The sequence below is a fragment of the Onthophagus taurus genome, chromosome 7, assembly GCF_036711975.1.
Source record: "Onthophagus taurus isolate NC chromosome 7, IU_Otau_3.0, whole genome shotgun sequence".
In the NCBI taxonomy this organism is placed as follows: Eukaryota; Metazoa; Arthropoda; class Insecta; order Coleoptera; family Scarabaeidae; genus Onthophagus; species Onthophagus taurus.
This window is the reverse complement of record NC_091972.1, coordinates 12,067,373-12,090,456: the sequence shown is the minus strand read 5'-3', so window position 1 is coordinate 12,090,456 and position 23,084 is coordinate 12,067,373. Positions and strand designations below refer to the sequence as shown.

General features: G+C 30.6%; 1 protein-coding gene across 7 annotated transcripts; it reads left to right on the top strand.

Moving 5' to 3' along the window:
• The first annotated feature begins 2 nt into the window (after positions 1–2).
• LOC111420915 (Synaptosomal-associated protein 25kDa) lies at positions 3–21,830 on the top strand. Of its 7 annotated transcripts, XM_071198109.1 has the most exons (8): positions 27–161; positions 508–598; positions 673–714; positions 6,678–6,726; positions 7,152–7,200; positions 11,478–11,595; positions 14,835–15,108; positions 17,036–21,830. In XM_071198109.1, the coding sequence occupies exons 2-8, from the start codon at positions 594–596 to the stop codon at positions 17,099–17,101; spliced, it is 603 nt and encodes a 200-aa protein (XP_071054210.1). In that variant the 5' UTR covers positions 27–161; positions 508–593; the 3' UTR covers positions 17,102–21,830. The 7 variants fall into 7 exon arrangements, with proteins under 7 accessions (XP_022909745.1, XP_022909748.1, XP_022909747.1 ...); XM_023053977.2 differs by lacking the exon at positions 7,152–7,200 and having other exon boundaries at positions 3–161; XM_023053980.2 differs by lacking the exon at positions 7,152–7,200 and having other exon boundaries at positions 3–161; positions 16,645–21,830.
• The last annotated feature ends 1,254 nt before the right edge of the window (positions 21,831–23,084 follow it).

Here is a 23,084-nt window from a genome sequence, read left to right as displayed (position 1 = left end):
ATACTGCAGTTTTATCTCCGCCCATTGTAATGTGACAGTTCGTGGCTGTCAGTTGACTGTCAGTGAGTTAAAATTCTTGTTAAAACAAGGTGCTCAGTACTCGTTTGTAATCATTATTCTTTGTTGTGCTAGCGTTATCTACGCTTTAATCAACCAGATAAGTAAGTTTTTTTCTAATTTACATCCTCGTTATCTCATTCAAAAATAATCAGATAATTATGTGCCTCCGTCTCATATCACCAGTTTGCTTTTACAACGGTTTTTGGTTATAATTCTTTGAATTATAATCGGTATTAGAATGTCTTATATTTATAGGTCGGTTTTTAATGCTTTTTTTTAATTTCTATCTTGAAATTCTGGGTTGAGCTACGAGTTGAGTACGCCCCCCCGAGTTGGTACATAGTTATTGATTTTTCTTTGACAATACCGGAACATACACGTACATTTAAAATTAAACCCCGATTTCTTCGATTGACCGTGTTTGAGATTAATTTTTTTAATTTACAGCAAAATGCCAGCTCCGGCAGCTGCTGAAAATGGGGCTCCCCGCACCGAACTTCAAGAATTACAAATAAAGGCATCACAAGTTACAGATGATGTAAGTTTTTGTTGTTAATTTATAATTTTGTTACTTTTTGATGTATTTAATGTGTTTTGTTGTTTTTTTTACAGTCCCTTGAGAGTACACGGCGGATGCTGGCCCTTTGCGAAGAGGTAAATATCATAAAATTAGGGTGATTGATGTTTTCTCGGTGTTGGTCATGATATTAAATGTATGTTTTCCGTGCAAGATTACGTTTTAATTTTTGGTTTAATATTTTTTGTATAAAACATAATCTTGGACTCGATAAATGTTTTAACTTCTCTCTTTCTTTAGCAGTCGGTGGTGAAATGATGATAATCTTCATAAATATTTTCACATTTTTTTATTATTTTTATTTTAAGTTTATTTTTTTACGATTTATTGAAATTCAGTTTTTCCTATTTATTTTTTAAATTTGTTACATTCTGTGCTTTAGGACCTAAAATCCAAAAATTTCTACTCTCCTCTTGGGGAATAAAATGATTTATTACAAAGTGTTTAAATTTAAAATGAGAGTAAAAATTTTTAGGGCAATTTAAAAAAAAACAGAAAAAGAATATGTAAATGTGACTAACTTCTCTTCCATGCTGTCTTCTGGTAAATGTGGATGTGTACACTGACAATGAGTCGTTGCTTCTCATTATGACAGCTTAGTGCTGTTTTATTTTATTTTATTTTTATTTTTTGAAATACGTGTTTAGGTGGCGTCTATTTAATATCTGTGCTGCATGATTGTGCACTGTAATTAATTAATATCTATTAACTCTTGACTTGTTGTCTCTTTACTTACCTCTTATTCTCTGTATACAACCGAAAAAAAACCTATTCTCTGATTCTCTTCTCTATGCAGAGCAGGCCTACCACTTCCCCCCCGTTCATATCGACCTTTGAAACGTTTTTTTAAACTAATTCAAATGAATTTAAGCAAAGTCACAAGCCCATTATTTTTTTAATTTCAGATTTAGTTATTATTTTTTGAGTTTATCAATGGTACCAGGTAGTTCACAAGAATGAATACTTTAAAATATCTGTTTGCTTAAGTAAGAATATGTGATTTAATAAATTTAATCATTAAAAACACAAGATTCTCTAAAGAATCTTTTGAACAATTTAAATTTAGGGATATATTGAGAAAATCTTTCAAAATTTAAAAAAAAATTATAGTTTGTAAAAACTAGCTATAAAAACTTTTGGAATTTGCCAAGGATTTAATAGAACTGAACTAAGAGTAGTCTTGTGTACCACAAGCTTACTTCATTACATTAAAATGTAATAACTTGTTAATAAAACAGTGGTAAAATTTACTTATCTCAATGACTCATCATACTTAACCCTGCGGGACGCGCGTATGTATTTATTACTTATGGACGCGCACTGGGGATTTTTTACCCATGTCACGTATATGGACAATTAGGGTCAAATATACAGGAATACATTGTTTCAGAACTGTTTTGGGTAAAATACATATAATGGTGTCCACACATTGCGCGGCAGCAATACGCGGCATAATTCTGCTTAAACAGAAGATTTTCGTTGATTCTGTCACTTTCTCCTTCTGTTACGCACGATCAATCTTGATCTTCCTGGTCGTGGATTAATTATTTCAGTAAAATAATTCACTTTGGTTACAAAAAACGGTTTTTATAAAACGATTGAGACTTTTATCAAGCAATCTATTTCTGTGCGTGTCAACACGCGAATCTTTAAAAATTATCTGCGTATATTTTACCAGGCGCGCGTTCTTCCGAGTCAATATAAACTAAAAAAAAAACGCCAGTAAACCACTTTCTGAGTTAAGACAGTTTTTAGAACAAATTTCTGCTGTTAAATAGATAAGGTTTAATATTTGTATTACGATTACGACCAAAGATTACGATTTACAAACGAAACTGCTTTCCAACTATGGACTAAACATACTTTACTGTTTTACTATCTTTTAAATATTATCGGATAAACTGAATGTGTTAAGATTCTTTAAATGATAATTAATCCCGTCAGAACTCTGATGTTGCGCCACCACCGAGATATCCATAAACGTCTTTGAGTGTATCAGGCTTGTGGAATTGGTGCGAAATCTTCCCCTCATATTAATTGCGTATCGTCCACAAACGCCTTTGCATTGTCTATTGGTGTTAACCCATCCACCAATTCATTTCTAGCTACGTAGGTATGACATGGTATCCGGATCTAGGAAACACTGTTCACATATTTCTGTTTAGTATTTTTTTCAACCACAAGACCTGTTTTCACAGTTTACAATGTCAGACTTGTTCTTTTGCCCTCTATTTAGGAGAAAACAACCACCCATTTCAATGCCAAACTATCACTCGGTAGCGTTTTTGATCCATTTGTAAACAGTTAGATAGCTACCTCTATCATGGAACTTTTGATATCGATCCAGGCCTGTCTTTTAAGTCGGTTATTGTCCTCGTTAAATCTTCTGGCATTAACAGCACCACATCGTTCGCACAAAGGTGTTAGGTCAAGTAGCACTTCCATTACAATTGATGTAGTCCTCATCACATCAGATATCGATATTTGTTTAATGCGTAATAGTTTACTGAGAATTGTATGCTATATAATATTTCTGTACATAATCATAACTAATCCTTTACATAATCCTTCAAGTTTTAGTTTCCCTACAAAGCCTATTTTATAGAACTTTCTTCAGATGGATATTCCACGAGAAGGTTTTATCAAATGTCGAGGGCGTTTAATTATTTTGTGTAGTAGGTCCTCATTTTCTGGTGAAATGTACAATATTCGCATCACTGCCAAATTATTACATCTAGGATTCGCCGAAGAAGTCTCAATACTCACACTCATCGAGTTCATCATTGAACAGAACAGGGTCCGTTGTAGTTCTGTATAGTAGCCTTACCATATTTCTTTGACAATTTTTGCCGAAATATGTAATAATTACATCTTTCCGTGATTTAACAACGTTGGAAATAGTTGGAAAAATTAATCGTATTGTGTCTGTGTTGCAGTAATCAAAATATCACTGCTTTTTATCATTAGAATATATCTCATGCATAAACATGTCGTCGGGTCAGTATTATAACACACAAATTGCTGTTTAATACATACATATAGCTCTATAGCTATATCTCAGTTTAATCACACCTTTATCAGCCCTAATTTCACCCGCTAGGCTCTTTATACCTCAACTATTAAAGAAATCCCAATTGATACATAGTCAATTTTAACTTAAGTAGGTCTATGATCTGAGCAAAACGATTTACAAGTAAAATCGAATTACACGTAGTGTCAAGTTGGTACCAAAAATGAAGTACATCTACTCGTCCAGAACCTATGTTGTTTACAACAAGTTGTCAGAAGCGACTTACCTCTTTCGTTGATATCTAGGCTAGTCCACTCTGATTTTGGCGTTGCATTGAATTACTGGTTGACAATTTTGTTGTTTGTGTCAAGTTTGAGCATGGCAACGTTATTCGTTTTGAGACAGTATGCTGTATAGATGAAGACAATCCTCCCGTTCCAGCCCTTCTCATACCATTACATCACCTTCATGTGCCTTTAGCAAGAGTTGAAGTTCCTTCTTGACTTTTTTCGACTTCTAGTAATGCTAACGCATTCGCAGGACACTCCGTCGAGCTGATTTCGGGTAAATCGTTATATTTGCGTTTTTGGTATATATGACATAGACCACACTATAAAATCCTCCTGACTACTATGGTGGCCAACTTTTCTGATCTTCCAGGGAATCTGGTGGAATAGGGCTAAAAATGTCTCTCATTTGGACCGCCTTATTCTAATTATCATCTCGTTGGCAAATTTTGACACGCGATGTTTTTCCAAACTTTATCTCGTCTAACGTGTTGATATCTAGTTAGTCGAAATTAGTAGTTGATTCTTTCATGAAAATGGTTTTATGATGCACTCAACTTTAAACATAAAGAATAGTAAAATATGCTGGTTTGCGAATTTTGCTTTTATAACAACAAATCTACATCTATACAGGCTGTCCCATATCTTCCGCATCAGAGCAATATACGGTTGAAGAATACAATATTTTGAAGCAGAATGAGTATGTATAGAGAAATAAAGTGAGAAGAGTCTATTTAAATTATCTCTTGGTTCTAAATCTTCCTGATCAACCTTTTTTTCCTAATTTGTAGCCAAAACTTCATTTTCACTCGTTTAATGTAAAAGAAAGCTTCACCCAAACGGTTATTTCATTGATATTCTCGTTGTTAGCGGTGGGTATATTTAATTTTTTTATATCGAAACACAAACTTTATCTTATCAAACATGATGTTTCCTTAAACATTTATTAATTATACATTAATATTACATAATGTTCGAAATTAATCCGTTTTTTATTGGGTGTATTGGGGGCGAGTGTAACATTTAGTAAAAGAAGTTTTATGCAAAAACTTTGTATGATTTAGGTTTATCATTTTATCCATAAAGAATTAATTAATCATTTTTACAGATGTTGTAGGGGTACTCATTCTTCATGAACGCTTGGTATATAGTTATTTTTTTTTAAAGTTTAATTTGGTTCGATTGTCTTTTAATACTAATATATTATGTGTTTTTGATGTGTCTCTTGATCTCTATTTTAATTATAAACTAATTATTATATCTCTGGTAAATTATTAATATAGTAATATTATATGTGTATTTTGCTGTATTTTTTAATTTTTTTGGAAATGTTTCTTAAAATTTTCTGTTTTGTAAAAAAAAAAATAATTTCAAAGTGAAAATTTGGATGGTGACGGTAATTGTTCCTCTCTCTTTCCGTCTTCATTAAGTTATATCATTTTTTATTATTTTTTTTATATAGAGGAAGAATTACTGATGTTGTGGTAGCGGTAGCCCTGCAGTGTGGCTGTGTTGTGCTGTATCCATGTTTCAAAAATGACACACACACGATTCTTTATTATATTATTATATCTCCCCATTGTTTGTTCGTTGCACACACACACGCAGACTGCCTAACAAAGCCACTACCATAACATTCTTTTACTTGACATTTTTCAATTTAAATCTAATTCACAACAACTATTTTTCAGATTATTCTAAATAATCAAAATTAACGTTTAATAATTATTTTTTAATTTTTATGCTTTTTGTTATTGTGAGTTAGAAAAATGATTCAAAAATAAAATTTAAAAAAAAATTAAAACCAGATTAAACTCAAAATTTTTCAAAGAAAAAACTTTTTTTGTGTTAAATCGCGTCACAGAACCAGATCAACTTATCAACAAATTTATCAACAACCTCCACTCGACCGTCTACTAACATAACAACTACACTTTTACTTTTGTGCTGCTTACAAACAGAGCAAGGAGGCTGGTATCCGTACCTTGGTCGCCTTAGATGACCAGGGAGGTGAGTCCTTCTTAACAAACACTTTTCACTTTTAATCTATTAATTATATTTATAATCTAACCTAAAACCTCGTTATATATAACTTTTTCATCTTGTAACCCTAAAAAAATTTACGAAAAAAAAAAATCATTACATCTCAATTAACCTAACAACCTACATCATACTAATTTTATTTTTCTCATTATATTAAAAAATATATGATTAACACTTTGGATATGATACACAAATACAGTTTTTTTTAATTTTTATATAAAAACAAATACACTACTGCATGCCGCCTCGAAAGCTTTTACGTGTTGTTGCCTTTATTATAACAGAATCATTGGATCCGGATGATTATTTTTTGTTGTAATGAAAAAGCGCTGAACGACTACCGAGCGGTGTGTTTTATTTAAACAGCCTGTCTCTATTCTGTTTTCTGTTATTTCCGGCTTCTTTTGCACAAATTGTTATTGATTTTTTTAGACGTTTTATAGTGCGGTTCGGCCACCTACCGCTTATTATTATTATTTTTATGAACATACCAATGAAATATACTTTTAAAATCAGTATTTCGTATAATAACTAAGTATTTCATTGGTTTGTTCTTTTTGTTTTACAGAAAATAATTTAGTTAAGCGTAAAATTATGATATAAGTAGCTAATGTTTAGAATATATAAAGTGTTGATTGAATATTAGGCAGCTGTGTACACGTCTAGCGTTGTGTCAGTCAGTTAGCATACTATTTTATAGAGCACGGAAGCTGGAGGCCAGACCGTGGAAATGCTGCAACGTCAAGGCGGTAAGCTTAATAGAGAAAAAAAATCTAAAACCTTGAGTAGCCTACAAATAGGGTGTTTTTTAATAGATTGAACAGGTGTGTTGGAGAATTTTCGGGAAAATACTAATAACTTAACCTCTCAAATAGACGAAAAGACGTCTACTTTAAAAAGAAATTTTTTTTTGATATAATTTTTAACATTTTTTTTATTTAATCTCTGTTTTTATTTTGTTTGGGGTTAGAAACTAACTAACTAAGGGTGCTCTGTTTCATGACGACCACACATTGTACAACCACCGTCGCGGGTCTTCGACAACACCATGGCCCCCGGTTTTAAGCGTTGTTGTTGTTTTCTTTATCGTTTCCGTTTTGGGGGGCCATGGTGTTGTGGCTACTTTGAAGCCCTTTCAAGCCGCCCTCACTGTGTCACTTCTTCGTGTTTGTAGAGCCACGAGGTGGGGATGAAAACCCTGGTCATGCTGGATGAACAGGGCGGTAAGCATCTAATTAAAAAAAATAAATAAATAAAACGAAAAACCAAAACCGATTTTTTGTACAAAAAAAAATCAATTACTTTTAATTTTACTCCGCGACTAAACAAGAACAACTTTAAATTTGAAATGATTTTCGAAAATTTTTAATTAAATAATAACAAAATTATCTCGACGTTGAAATGTTATTTTTAAAGCAGGAACAATAACGTACTTTTTAACTTCGAAATTCAATTTAAAAGCAATAAAATATTAATTTGACGTTAAAATGTTCATTTTGAGATTGGAAAATAATACATAAATCGATTTTATCTGTTTTTTTCTATTTCGTTGTGCAGTTATAAATCACCGTGGTGGGTAGATAAACATCAAATGAGGCATGTGAGCCTATTTAGATCAATCTCGGACAAGAAACCGAAGAAAGGGGATGTTTACCTATCTATCATGGTGATTTATAGCAACAAGCGTGCTCTACCTGTTGTGTTAGGGGTTTTAAACTAGTGATTTCATAAACCTCCAGCGATTTTCATTCCATGTAGTATGTTTACTCTATCCGTTGTGTCTAAATTAGGGATTTTAGGATAATATTTTAGGGGATGTCTTCTGAGATTTAACTTGTTCAAAATTTAACAACCTTTTCGCCTATATAGATTGCGGTACATTTTGACACTGCACATTTAATTTTAAATGAATTAAGTCGTCATTAATATGAATTACATAAATCCCCTTCTCACGTTTTTGTTGACTTTACTTGAATATAAACATGGTGAAAGGCATTTTATATTCACTTATCGAGATTGAGGCATGATAGAGATTTTGAATGGATTTAATGGAAGATTTGATCGATTTTGTCAGCTTTTGAAAAGGTCTTAGCATACTCCTAAACCCAGTTTGAATGCAAACTTGATTGATTCTTGACTCTGTACAAATTTGGCAAACATGGTGCAAACTTAATGCAAAATAGATATAAAAGATATACTGAGATGTGTGAATACAGACATAATGCGTTTATTAAGTCAGAGACATATTGGAGACTTAAAGTAGGCTTTGATGCAGGTTTAATAAAGCCTATCTGGAAACTTTATGCAGTTTTGAATAAGTCTTAATACACTCGTAGATATAATTTGTTACTGATCCGAAAGCGATATGTTACAGGCTTGATTGGATTCTTACCTCTATACTAACTTGTTAAAAGAACATGTTGAAGATTCGATACAAACATGATATAGACTTAATACGGACATGTGTCAATGCAAACTTAAAGAAGACTTACGGCATGAATGATAAAAATTAAATATCGACCTGATGGAAGCTTAATGCATCAATCAAGTTATGAGGCATAACAATGATTTGATCCGGATTCTTAATTTCAACAAATCTTGAAAGAGTCTTAAGATATTCATAATTGTAGTAATGATTCGATAGAGTATGAAATAGTCTTGTTAGATATCTAGCTCTATACAGGCCTCATTTGATAAAAACAAAGTGAAAACTTGAGGTAGACTTTATACGGAGTTATCTTAATGAAGATTTCGTGCAAGCTTCTTAGAAAATTAAAGTATACTCTATCGAGACATAATTCATCTATCAAATGAGTGGCATAATGAAGATTTAATGCAGATTTTAAAGAGTTGATGCAGATTTAATAAGATTTTATCAAATCTTGATGAAGTCTTAATTCTGTACAGCTTTGAATTAAAACAAACATGTAGACTTTATACGATATTATCTAGATGCATACTTGATACAAATATGATACAAATTTAAAGTAGATTTGATAACAAACTTCATAGTCTTGATACAGAGTTATTTAGGATTGTTATGGAGATTTTATGCAATCTAGAAAGATGCTCAATACACTTCTAGATGCAGTATTGATTCACTTCTGATAAAGATATGGTGTTAATGAGGACTTAACTCTATACTAACTTGTATTTATTGAAGCAAGGTGTAGATTTGATGCAGATATGATATAGATTTGATTAAAACTTCATGCAGCCATAATACAAATTTAATTTTTTTGTTGGATATTGTGAATTACTTTCATACCAAAATTTGAAGGGAATTTTTTGTATTAAATTTTGTTATTGTAAGTTTAACATTGTGAAATCTATAAAGGGATATTCTATGTTTTGTTCTTTCTATCTGATGAATTAGATGTTAGAACATCGTTGATAGTTTGGTCTTATCGTTAGTCATCAATTTTGTTGCACACTGGTCATAAGCAGTATTATTTAATGACGAACCATTCGATTTTTACCTTTAAAAGGTTTGAAAAGTATAATTACTAGTGGTGGAGGAGCACTTAATTTTTATCAAGAGGTCCTACTTTGACACTTAAGCCCTTGAGGCCTCCTGAGGCTATATACAGCCAATCTGTTTTGCATATACAGCGTGAAGAGGCAATAACAATCTCGTCAACGCTAAGATAACTTAATATGATTTCTGACAACTTCCAATCAATTTTTGGAGAATGCAGCAATTAAATTTTCTACCTTTTTTGCTGTGCTGGGTTATCAAAACTTAATGGCGGTCGATATCATAATTAGTAAATGAGTAGGTAATTTTTGAATTGACTCAATAAATAGGAATTTATAACAAACAAAAAGAGGGCCATGGAACAGTATGAAGCCAAAAAACTTTGTCATCAACTTTAATGAATATATGCCAAACTAGAAAAGCTATAACATTGACACTAACTCCATTAGTAACTAGGAGTATTAAGCTTCTCAAATGTGTGTTGTGTTGTTAGTTAAGAATTAAGATAAGGCCTTGATGATATAGGAAATATAAAATGATATAGGGAAACGCGAAAAACATGTTTAAAATAATCCAGATAGTGTAGTTTGCCATTTATAAAAATAACAATTATATATAAAACGTCAAATTAATATTACTAACATTAAAAATAACACTTTAAACGTTACACTTTACTTTTAATATGAAAATATTCTAATAAAAATGTTCGAAAATAATTTCTGTGTGAATTTTGTTAATAGGACAATAAAAGATTTGTTGTCGCCCACCTCATCGCCCTTTTATTATTATAAGTCCTTATTTCTTTTTTGTTCTTTCGCCAAAAATCGATGTTGATAGACTCTCTCTTCTAAAACACGAGGCGAGTTTTCAAAGAAACAGAGCAAACTTGGTCGAGATCCGAGAGGGTTTCCGTTTTTTTGATGGTTGCGTTTTTATTTCCGGTCGAACGATAATCGCGCAGTTTTCGGATTTCGTAGGAATGGGTGTTGCATGGGTTTTTTTGTTACTTTTTTTTTCTTCAATGGTGTGACCTCATTTATACGAAAAACCCGAAAAGAAAAAATCTTATGACGATTTCTGTTACTATATTTACCTACTATAATAATATTAATTGATTGTTATTTTTTTTTTTCGATGTTTAGAGCTTTGACTCGACTACACAAAAGCAACTGTGTTTGAGGCCGAGATGTTTTTTTATATATATTTTGTGTTTCGATGGAGGTTTCGACTTGTTGTTTTTCTAGAGAGAGTCTGCAACTCTACTACTACTAAAAACTACCTTTTATTAACTACTAAACAACTCTTACTCTCTACTCTTTACTTACTAAACTCAACTAACCCTTTTTATATACTCTTATCTACTCTTTTTCTTCTAACATGTTAAAAACGATTTTTTTATCCAAAAAATCAAAATTAATGGAATTTGTGGGAAATTTGAGTTATTTTTTACTGTTTTAAAGAAGCCGTTCTGATTAATAATGCGATTAATGTTAATCAGAACGGGCTCTTTTATCGCGATTAAAACATAACACGACATCTCCACCCTCCAGGGACTCCAACTTTTAACACCACTGTAAGTTTTACACATGTCTCACCTAAAAGCGACACTTTTCTATCCGCTCTCTCTTTTTATCAACTATTTTATTTAATTAAGAAAAATAAATACTATCCTTGTAGAAATAATTTTAGCCCATTAAAATTTATAAGTAGTTAGCATGCTTGATAGCTTCCCTTATAAAATTATTACTTCTACTCTTAAGTTACCGTTAAAGAGAAAAATCGATTTTTGAGGATACAAAGAAATCTTTAAAATTCGCTTTTTTTGTTTCTTTAAATTGACGTTAATTATTCATCTTCTCTTTACAATTTTTGAAGTAGCATGCCGCATGATTTGTAATTAAACATTATTAACTAAACACACTGTATAACACGAGCATAGATGATGATTTATTTGTAAATTAAAAAAAAAAAAAAAAGTTCCGACTTCGGATTTTAATTTTTGTGTTATGTGGCGTAATTTAGAGCAATTGGACCGGATTGAAGATGGAATGGACCAGATTAACACCGATATGCGCGAAGCCGAGAAAAATTTAACTGGAATGGAAAAATGTTGCGGACTTTGTGTACTTCCATGTCAAAAGTAAGTAAAACTCCACAATTTGAGTACGATAAAGGGTTGAACTGTTTTTAAAGAGAGCATATTATCCTCCTCGGTGGTTAAAGGATGAGGTTATTTATATATTTCTCTCCGTGAGCTATACAAACATTGGACATCCGCCAAGTATCGATCAAACTCGAAAGCACGAAGCACACTTTTTTTTTTTCGTTTAAATCGCAGCTTATCTATCAAAAACAGAAATTGTTGCTTCAGTATAACCTCGGAACCTCTTCTAACAAGATCCGTTATTCTCGTTAGAACGTTCATATTAATATCATCGATTTAATACACATATTTAAATATGAATGTTAGAGCTCATAGATAGACTCTAAATCGAGTTATTCCTCAAGTTGCTCTATTCCGTGTTCATAGATAAACTCATAAACCCCGAGTTGTCTATACGATGTATAAATCCAGAACGGTAGTTCTCGTTTTAATTGTTATTAGATTGTTGTATATGTCATTAAAAATTGAACGAGAAGTAGAACTAACACTAGACCTAGAACTAGAAGCATTCGGGTTTAGCTGTCCGTCTCTTAGCACGGCTAAACCCGCATGTTTCTAGTTCTAGGTCTAGTGTTAGTTCTAATGCTAATTCTAGGTTTAATTGGACCCCATTATACATCACTTGACTAACCGACATTTTATCGTTTTTAGAGATTTTTATGCTGTATGGTAGGTAAAGGTGTAACAGAAAAAATGCAGAATACCGAAAAACCTAAAATACTATTTGTTTTAAAGGATAAAGCTAAGCGCCAATCACGTTATACGATTTCAAGTCCGATTTGCATCATACGTCTAAGAACCGACTTAGATACACCAAGAAATTCTACAATAGAAAAAATAGATGAAATAAGTTAATAATAATAATAATAGACAATTTCGGACCAGTGTCGTTTTCTAGATGTTAATATAAAATTAACAGTTTATGTCTTTTATTTTATATAGAATTTAAGTCTAAGTAGTTTCGGCCCTTGGCTATCTTCAGAGACTCTACAAATAGATTAACGTTAATGTTAGTTCTAGTGGCAGTGGTAGGTAGCGCTAGTTATAAGTTATCTATGTTGCATATTTTTATTGAACTAAAACTAGAACAAGAACTAGAAACATTCGGGTTTAGTCGTGAAAAAAACTTTCAGTTGTCAATGTCAACTTTAATTTTATTATTATATTCGTAGTCTTCATAAAATAACCTTTAAAATGAGTCCAAACATGACGTATTTATCTCAAAAAACCAAAAAGATCGAACTTTCAACTTTTTTTTCAACTTTCAATTTTGACATATTTGTCAACTTCATAAAAAATCCTTTGAAATGAGTCCAAACATGACGTATTTATCTCAAAAAACCAAAAAGATCGAACTTTCAACTTTTAATTTTGACATATTTGTCAACTTCATAAAAAATCCTTTAAAATGAGCCCAAACTCGACATATTTAACTTTGATATTAATGGAGATACAATCACTTCCAGTTTAAAACGTCAACGTCAATTTTGACATATTTGTCATCTTCATTAAAAAACCTTTAAAATGAGTCCAAAGATGACGCACTTATCTCAAAAACAAAAAAGTTAGAATAAAAAGCATTAAACCCGAAGTTAGCAACAATGAAGATAGCAATTTAATTTTTAAATATTAATACCAACCTTAATTTTTGATTTTTTTTTATTATATTTCCGTTTTTGTGACAAATATTAAGACATTTCAAATCGGAAGTTGCTTATATCTCGAGTAATATTGGAATTAAATATTGTTTAATTAGTTTGGACTCATTTTAAAGGATTTTTCACGACGATTACAAATATGTCAAAATTGACGTTGACATTTTTAACCGGAAGTTCACCATAACTTCATTAATATTGAAGATAAATATGTCGTGTTTGTACTTATTTTAAAGGATTTTTAATGAAGATTACAAATATGTCAAAATTGAGGTTGACATTTTAAAAATTAAGTTCGTTATCATATAATAGAAGTTTTATAACTGAAGTTAATCTAGTGTTAGTTACTTTTCAGCACTTTCTTTTTATTTTTAACGTGTTTTTTGGGTCATTCTTTTGTTAAAAAAGAGCGTTCTTAAATTTTAACCTGTAAACTTGTAACACTTCGTCTTTAATTGCATTTTACAATTTTTTAAACATTAATTTTGTAAATTAGTAACTAATAATCTGATTTCGGCTTTCATATGTGATCTTTTTTAACAAAAGAAAAAGATTATTAAGTAACTTGTTTGTAAAATGGATAGGATAAGGGATGTTAATCTATTTGTAGAGTCTCTGAAAATGGCCAAGGGTCGAAAATAGTTAGATTTAAATTCTATATAAAATAGAAGTCAGTCTAAAAGTACAAAATCAAACTCTAGATAATTTTCTTCCACAATTTTGCACGCAACATCATTTTAACTATTGTATTTGTAATTAAATTTATGCCACGACTTATAAAAACATCCTGTATAATCGTAAAACGACTGACCAAGCGGATTCTGTGCTTGTGATGGCTGTCATCAGTGCTCTGTGATAAAAATAGACAGACACCAAGCAATTTTCAATAGTTTGAGCCTGTCTTATATTTTTAGAGAGATAAAAACGAAAATCCCGTTTTTCTCAACATTGTACATTTGTCGCTTAGTCAAGTGATGCATAACGCGGTCCAATTGTTATTCAGCGTTAGATTATTGTATATTTTTCATTGAATTAAAACTAGAACTAACACTAGACCTAGAACTAGAATCATTCGGGTTTAGCCGTCTTGAGAGACGTGCGGCTAAACCCGAATGTTTCTAGTTCTCGGTCTAGTGTTAGTTGTAGTATTGCGCTAGCACTATCACTAGAACTAACACAAGACCTAGAACTAGAATCATTCGGGTTTAGCCGTCTTGAGAGACGTGCGGCTAAACCCGAATGTTTCTAGTTCTCGGTCTAGTGTTAGTTCTAGTATTGCACTATCACTAGAACTAACACAAGACCTAGAACTAGAATCATTCGGGTTTGGCCGTCTTAAAAGACGCACGGCTAAATCCGAAAGCTTCTAGTTCTAGGTTTAGTGTTAGTTCTAATGCTAGTGTTAGATTCTTCCTTAGGTTATTGATAATTTTTCATATAACGAACTTTTGGTTATAACAAACACTCCCTTCCCCGTATTATTCCGTTATAATCAAAGTTTTTCACTGTATTTAATAAAATAAAATCTATAGAATCTAATGTTATTTTTTAAATGTTTAGAGGTTCATCTTTTAAAGAAGATGAAGGTACTTGGAAAGGTAACGACGATGGAAAAGTCGTAAACAATCAACCTCAACGAATGATGGACGATCGTAACGGTGCCGGTCCTCAAGGTGGATATATCGGTCGTATCACTAACGATGCTCGCGAGGAGGAAATGGAAGAGAACATGGGTCAAGTAAACACAATGATCGGCAATTTACGTAATATGGCCATCGATATGGGCTCAGAATTGGAGAACCAGAACAGACAAATCGATCGTATTAATCTCAAGGTAACCGTTTCCCGTGGAAACTTCCTTTTTTATCGTGTCTTTTTTTTTTAACACTCATGTGATATTTTTGCACGGGAAGCTTTTCTTTTATTTCTTTTGTAACGACTTTTACCAACTTTTTTTCCGTTACCCAGCTGATTTGGCGAAAATGTTCGAGAAATCCCTGTTTTCCTGCTTTACGGTTTTGTGGGCGGGTTTGGGAGCGCGGTTATTGATCTTTCTCGGCGAGGATTAGAAATGGCGACAGATCTTGACATTGACTGTAGTCTATGGTCCCGGTTATTTTTAAATTAACCACCCCGGTTTGCGTGTTTACGCGGTTTATGAAAGATTTATGAACGTGTTTTGATCGAATGGGGATTATTATTAAAAAAACTATAAAAGTTGCAAACTGCTTTTTTAATGATTTTATTTAAATCACTGATTTATTAATTTTTTTTATGAGAAATATTGTATGCATACTTATTTTTATGAATGATTGTCGCTTGATGCAAGGAGAATTCGAAGTAGTTTTAAAAATAGATTGTGAAGTAGTGAATTATCTTGTTTGTTCCAAGAATGAGTGATTATTTCCGGAGTATTACATATTATCTTGGATAATAATTTATCTGAAATAGACGTGAGTCATAGATCTGTCGTCTAGCTGGGTGAATTTTTGCACTTTATTGCGAAGTTTATTGACAGAACTTTATTAAAGCATTTATAATATAAATTTGTGTGCCTCACGCTTTTTTAATTTTAACAATTTTTCTCTCGATTGATTGGTTTATTATGTTTGCTTGCATGGGTGTGGACCAATTTATTTATTTGTTTCTTATTAATAACTAAATGAATTAATATATTTACTTAAATAAATAATTACAACAAAATTGTGAAATCGTGAATGTGTTGTTTGAATGATGATCAAATCGAAATAAATAAAAGGCACCATTACAAAACATACACTTTTTAAATTAAACACAAAAAATATATCGTATGTTCAATAGAAATATCCTTGGGAGTTTTGAATTTGGCATTGACAATTAGAAGAATATAAATTTCTCTTAAAAAAATCGTTATCTAAATATAACGTTTTCAAAGTTGTCAACATATGATATATTCTGTCAATAAATAATAATTTTAAACAAATATTAAAACCAAAACAGTTTATCCTAAAATATATCAAATCAATCTTAATTAACAATAAATTAAAAAAAATTGGTTTTCAAAAATTTGACATGTATTATCGACACTTAAATATGTATGTCAAAATATTATAAATAATAATTTATTGTTAGTTAATTTGCAACAAATGGCAAACATAGTATATTTCATGGATAATTTTTTATTTTTAATAATGTAAATTTTTTTTTTATTTTGCAATGCTTTCTGACAACCAACAAAAACTACTACAACCACCTACATCAACAACATCCGAACAACAACAATCACCTACAATCGAAAAACAACAAAATAACCAACAAATACAACAACATAATCACTACTGGGACATAAATAAAATAAAACAAAAACTTTGGGGATAAACAACAACTACAGGGTGAATCGAACGCAACCAGGATAGAGGTGGCCAATCAACGAGCGCACGACCTGCTCAAGTAAACCTGTACGAACCGGTAATCATCAGGGTGGGGTGGCCCACAATAACAATACAACGTGTAGAGTTTAAATTATTATAAAAAATTAAATAATCAAAAAAAAAAAAGAATAACAACACAAAAAACACATTCACTGATTTGTTTTTTGGGGTGTCATGGATTGGCAAACAAATATTTACAAATATATTGAGACAACATTATACGTTATATTTATTTGATTAAATAATTTGATGCCTAAAAAAAAGTAAATAATTAATTGCCCCTTGACCACCCTTTTATTTATGAACGTACATCTATTTTGCGTTCTTGTTGTTGTTATTGATGACCTGCAGGGCGAGAGCAACGAAACTCGCATCGCCGTCGCTAACCAGAGGGCCAACAAGCTCCTGAAATCGTAAAAAGGGGGGCGCCTACGTACGTCACTCAAATTTTTTTTCGTTGTCGAGGAGGATGACGTCGAACAAAAAAAAACCAATTTTATACTCTACTTCACTTTTGACATGTATTAAAATTTTCTCTCTCTCTGTATAATCTACTAGTAGGTATCTCAATGTTTTTTGCTTAGCAAAAGGGGGATGATGAAAAAATAAAAATTAATATTGAAACGAAAAATTTACAAACAGAAAATTAATTAATAGGATAAATGAAATAAAATAACTCTAGTCTCTTAAATAGGGCGCTATAATAATTATTAAAATGATTATTAGCTTTAGAGTAGGTTGGATAAAATAGTTAAAAAAATCCCTATTCTTTTTGGGACATTTGGCTTCCAAAAAAATAGATTAAAAAAACTACTTTAATTAATCGGTTAATTAATTAATTAGGGCTTGTTATTTATTACAAATAAATGTAAATTGTTAAAATTCATTAATTACTTGGACTACCTTAAACGAGAAGATTTTAATTTATTTTTTAATCTTAATCTGTTTTTTGTGCTGGTTATTTTATTTTTTATTTGTATTTTGGTGTTTGTAAAAGCAAGTTCATGTTTGTAATAATAATAATAACATTAACGATTGTGATACTTTTAATTTATAAACGTATAGTTAAAAAAAATTAATGGAGTTTGTAAAATTTTGCTTAAAATTGTGAAAGAATAGAATATGTAAAAATATCTTAAACTATAAACTTTTGGTTATTTTAAATGCAAAATTTTATGTTTTATTTATTAAATGCGTAACCATTTCAATTAAACAAATCAAATTTTATATATTAACTAAAATTGACATCACAAACATTGTTTTAAAGTGAAAAGAACCACAAGGATATTTTTTAATATTATACCTTTCTTTTCAAACGTCATTACTTTATTAATGACTTGTTCTTATATTTAAGAGAAAAGTATTTCTCACCCTGATTGGGATGATTATTCGTACCTTCAACCCCTAATCATACAAAATCCAATCGAAATTCATAACATATTGTAATGATATATTCATTAATTTAACACAATTCACTTAATATTCATATTGCAATGTTTCCAGAAAAAGTTATTTACACCAAAGCCTGGAAAGTTATCTATTATTACAGGCGAGCAACATTGAGTCAACTTTGCAAAAGTGGATATTATTAAATTTTTTCTGACACTATTGAATGTCATAATTTTTTGATCAGAAAAAAATTTAAGGCAGGAAGAGTCTGGAAATGATCAACTTTCTTTCATCAATACAGCCTCACAAGTGCAACATTACATTACAATTTCGGGAAAAAAATTGTTAATAAGATTAACAAGTAATTGTTTAATGATAGACAAGATCATAAATTTTTGGATATGGTATCACAGCCTAAGTTAAGGTATCAATTTGGTGTAAAGCCTAATGATAAAGATTGTTACATCATAAAATATCACATATCTATCTATGTTCTCAGTATGGAACAGTTATTGTTGGAGAAAAAATTGACGAAATGTTGTGGTTGGAGATAAAATGCATCCACTGAACAATATATGTGTTGCACATCTCGTTCTAGTAAAGAAAAATTGTTAGGTAACGTTTCTGAGTCGTTTGAATATTTAAATAGTATTATTAATATTTTATTGAAGTCAGTTTATATATTTAGTCAGTTTATTCACCTATTAGGCATTGATATTAACTAATTTTCTTATACCTTGAAGGCATCGTTTCAAGTTTGTTATATTGGAAATATTTTTCTTCCGCAAATGCAGTATATGCCAAAAATTCTCAATTGGATTCAAATCTGGATGCTGCCTCAAGAAGCACCTTAAGCATCTTATACAACATTCATTCTTTAACTATACGTGAAGAATGTTTGGGGTCGTTGCCTTGTAAATATATGGAGTCATCTTGGATATGTCATTTTAGTATACTTTTTGGATTTCTTGTTGCAAAATTTTTAAATAACCTTTGGCATCTAAAATCCATTCAATAAAATGTTATTGGCTGACTCCATTATACGACATACTTCTCCAAACCATTAGGTGACTACCGCCATGTTTGATAGTGGCAAAATCCGTGTACAAAATTTTTTGCCAAAATATTAAAAGTATTTAACTTGATTAGAAAGTATTGGTCTAAATTGCAAGAATTCAGTAAGGTCAAAGGTTGCGTTAATATCTAAAAGCAGGTTACTGCACTTTCTCTACTTTTAATATCTATAATTTGAGACTATAGATTTGTAGTATCGCTATAATTGATTTTCTAGACAATTTTTGTAATATCTGTAATTATTTTCCGTTCTGGTTTGCTTTTTCTGTGTTTCTGCTCATCCGCAAGCAGCACTAGATTTCAGCACATTTAAGAAAACAGTGGCATTCCCAAACATCGAAGACCTCTACCTGCAATTTCTTGTCGTACCTTAAATAGAGCTGAAGATTGATGAGAGTCTTAAGTGTAAAGTGATGAAGTACTGGAAACTCCGACTCTTGCAATATCTAACATTCAAAATGAATCTGTAATTGTTAATATGACAAATACTCCCACCGAGGTTTATGTGGCATTGCAAATCAGTTTAGAAGCATATCTGGGATTTCTTGGAGTACTTTGGATTAAGCTGGACCTTGATGATTGTCTTAAAAGTGATACAACTTAAACAACAAGTGAACATTATACTTGGTTTCCTTCCTGTTTAATTGATTTGGTATATCTCCGAATAATCCACTATTTTAATTTTAGATTACAGTTTAAGTTTTTTTTTTGGCAAGTGGAATTTTGTTACAACAACAAAAAAAGAGTTCATAAAATAATGGAAAACGGGTGATGATTATATCGAAAATAAAACATGCACGCAATCAATAAACTGGAGTTAAAAACAGATAGTTATCGAGAACGGAGATTACAAAAATTGATCCATGACGAACTGGAAAATCGCATGATATCCTGAAATAAATGAGAAGATAAGAATCTATGCAGTTTCGATTTACACATTTATGTACTTTGTTACTTTTATAATAACTTTATGATATAATTTGGGTAAATTGAAACAAAAATATAACAAATTTTTCATAAATATCGACTTTGTGCAATTTAAAACTAGATATATAGAGAAAATTATGAAATGTTTACCGAAGTGGTTCTATTTTCCAATGAAGAGGGATTATTTACACGTGATGGATTTATTTAACTATAAGCATGCTTTGGCGGAATAAGCAATGTTAATACCAAGAACAGTATACCCAGAATGTTTGGACAAACATATAGATCTCATTATGTACAAAGAATTGATGGATAGAAAGTGTTTTTTACAAAGTAAAATTGTAATTTTGAAGTAATTTTCCTTATCAACAATAACTTTGATACGCTTTGTACCTATTATACTCGAAAGACAATGTTGCTATTTTACCTATGAACCAGATTCCTTTACAAGAAACAAAGATGCAGCTGTGCAAAGCAGTACATTTGCTAACATTGATATATGGAGCGGAATATTTCCATACTGAATAGCTGATCAATGCAAGATAAGCACAAAAGCAAAGTATCAGGTGCAGAAATGAGGTACCTAAGGCAAATAATAGGCAGGACCAGAAGAGATAGAGTCGGAAAGACAACCACAAGAGAGGAACTACGGACACGTGTGATGGTGGCACGAGGAGAAGAAAAGAGGCAGACCCAGTGGCTGAACAGTATCAAGAGTGCAATTCAGCAGTGGGGAAGGAAGACTGAAGAAGTAAAGGCGATGGCGCTGAACAGAAAAGAATACTAAAAATAGATAAAGAACCGGATGCTTTAAGATACAAGGGAAAAGACAAAGAAGAAGATAATGTTTTTCTTTTAACAGCTCAATTAATGACTTGGTTGATAAAATCTGGTACATTCGTATTGATGATGCGAACACTTTGTAGCTATGCATTAATACTTCTTTGTCATTGATATATTTTTATATTTATTGTCTTGAAAAGTATATTTTAATTGACTTACCCCCAGATCTATCGGTATCTTGCTCACTTCCAGCTATATCTTGGAAACTGGGTACGATGATTGATGTTGTATTTGAAGCCCTCATATATGACCTGCAATATAATGAAATAGATTGCGTTAATTAAAAACTCAAAAAACAACAATCTTATTTATGGTTTTCTTTTAATTTGTCTTATTTATAAATGCTTTTCTATGCACTAAAACAATAATTTTAGTTAATGTAGAAAATCACATTGTTAACTTAAAAATGTTGCGCAGTTAATATTTAAAAAAAACATTAAACGTTGTCTTTATAAAGCTCATTTTCATTTGAGCAAAATTTTACAAACTACCAAATTAAAACTCTGTGGTGCTTTTCCATAGAAAAACTTTTATTTACTCCAACATATCTTAGCGAATGTTAGAAAAAATGTTGTTAGATTAGATTTTTTGAAAAAAAAATATAGAAAATAGTTTAAAAAATAGTAAAAACGACTGCACATAGTTTAGTTTCTATCGAAATCTTCAACTTAACTTAAAACTTGTTCAATCGTATTTTTATATGTCTTTTTCATTCGTAAATGTAAGAAGATAATTTTTTTTTAATTATTTGATTATAACGCGTTCGCTAAAAGTAGAAAATTAATAGAAAACATTCTTCCATTTACGAATACGCGTTTAAATATTTAGAAAAACTTCTTCTAGTAGGAGGTAGGTCAAGTTAGATAAAAAGAAATACATAATATAAACAATTTTAAATAAAAATAGAAAAATAGATCTCGTTTTTTATTTGAGTTTGAAAAAAACGGGATATTTTTCCGCACACATTAGAAGATAAGATTTAAAGAAAAAGAAATGGAAGGATTTTAAATGCGATTTTTTGTGGCCCTATAAAAATCTAACAAATCATTTTTTTTTAAAACAATTTTTAATAAATTGCTGATGGCTCAATTTAGAAGTTTTTAAATGTAAGTGTTAAATTTTTATAGGTTAGAAGAAAAAATGTTACCAGTTCTATTTGGTTATAACAGAAAATAACTTTGTAAATATAAAATGAACTGGTAAATTTAATATCGCAACAATTTCAAAAAAAAATTAATAAATAAAGAATGTTAATGTTAAATGAGATTTGAATGTAAATAAAATATGAACGGTTTAAGAATGTGGCCTATAAAACCATTTTTTTATTTTTTTTGTACATTTAAAATAAGAATAAGAGCACAATTTGGACTACTAATGTTATATTTAATTTAAATATTGTCATTTATATAAAAAAAGCACAAGGTTTCTTCTTCAGTTAATATATTTTAAACATTTTAAAATCGTCATTAAACCTCTGTGCTAATTGAAAAAAATGCAAAAAAAAATCCTTATCTTTTGACAAACTCTTCCAAGTTATTATTAATTATTATTAAATATTTAAGGGTGTTTTTGTTAATGTACAGTATTTATCGGAGTACTGATAGGTTATATAAAAAAAAATAAACATAAATACCGTGAAACGAGTGATATAAACGAAATTAATCACTTTTACAAAATTTGAGAAATTTTTTGTAAATGTGGTTCGTTTTGTTTAAAAAAAACTTTAAGTGATGTCATTTATTGTGTGTAAGTAACGAGACCATTATAGCTGCGCTTAAGAAAAAATATATATAATGATGTAGTTACAACAAAAGAAGTAATAAAATAAATTGTAGTTATATATCAAGAAGAAAAATACAAGCAATTTGGTAATTTATATAATAATATTATAATTCAGAAAGTGTATTATTCTAATATAAATAAAATTATACAGATAAAAAATTGTAATGGAGTAGTTTGAGGAAATATTTAAAAAATAAAAAGTGTATTATTGCAAAAACTTTTGGATTTTATTAAAATACCATGACAAACAAGATTTTATAATGGTGCGACATTTTCATGGCCTCTCTCTTGGGTTGTATTCTGCTGCTTAAGAGCCTTTTTGGTATTCTATCCTCACTCATTCCTGTCATATTACCTGCCCATTGCAGTTTGATGAATTCTGAAA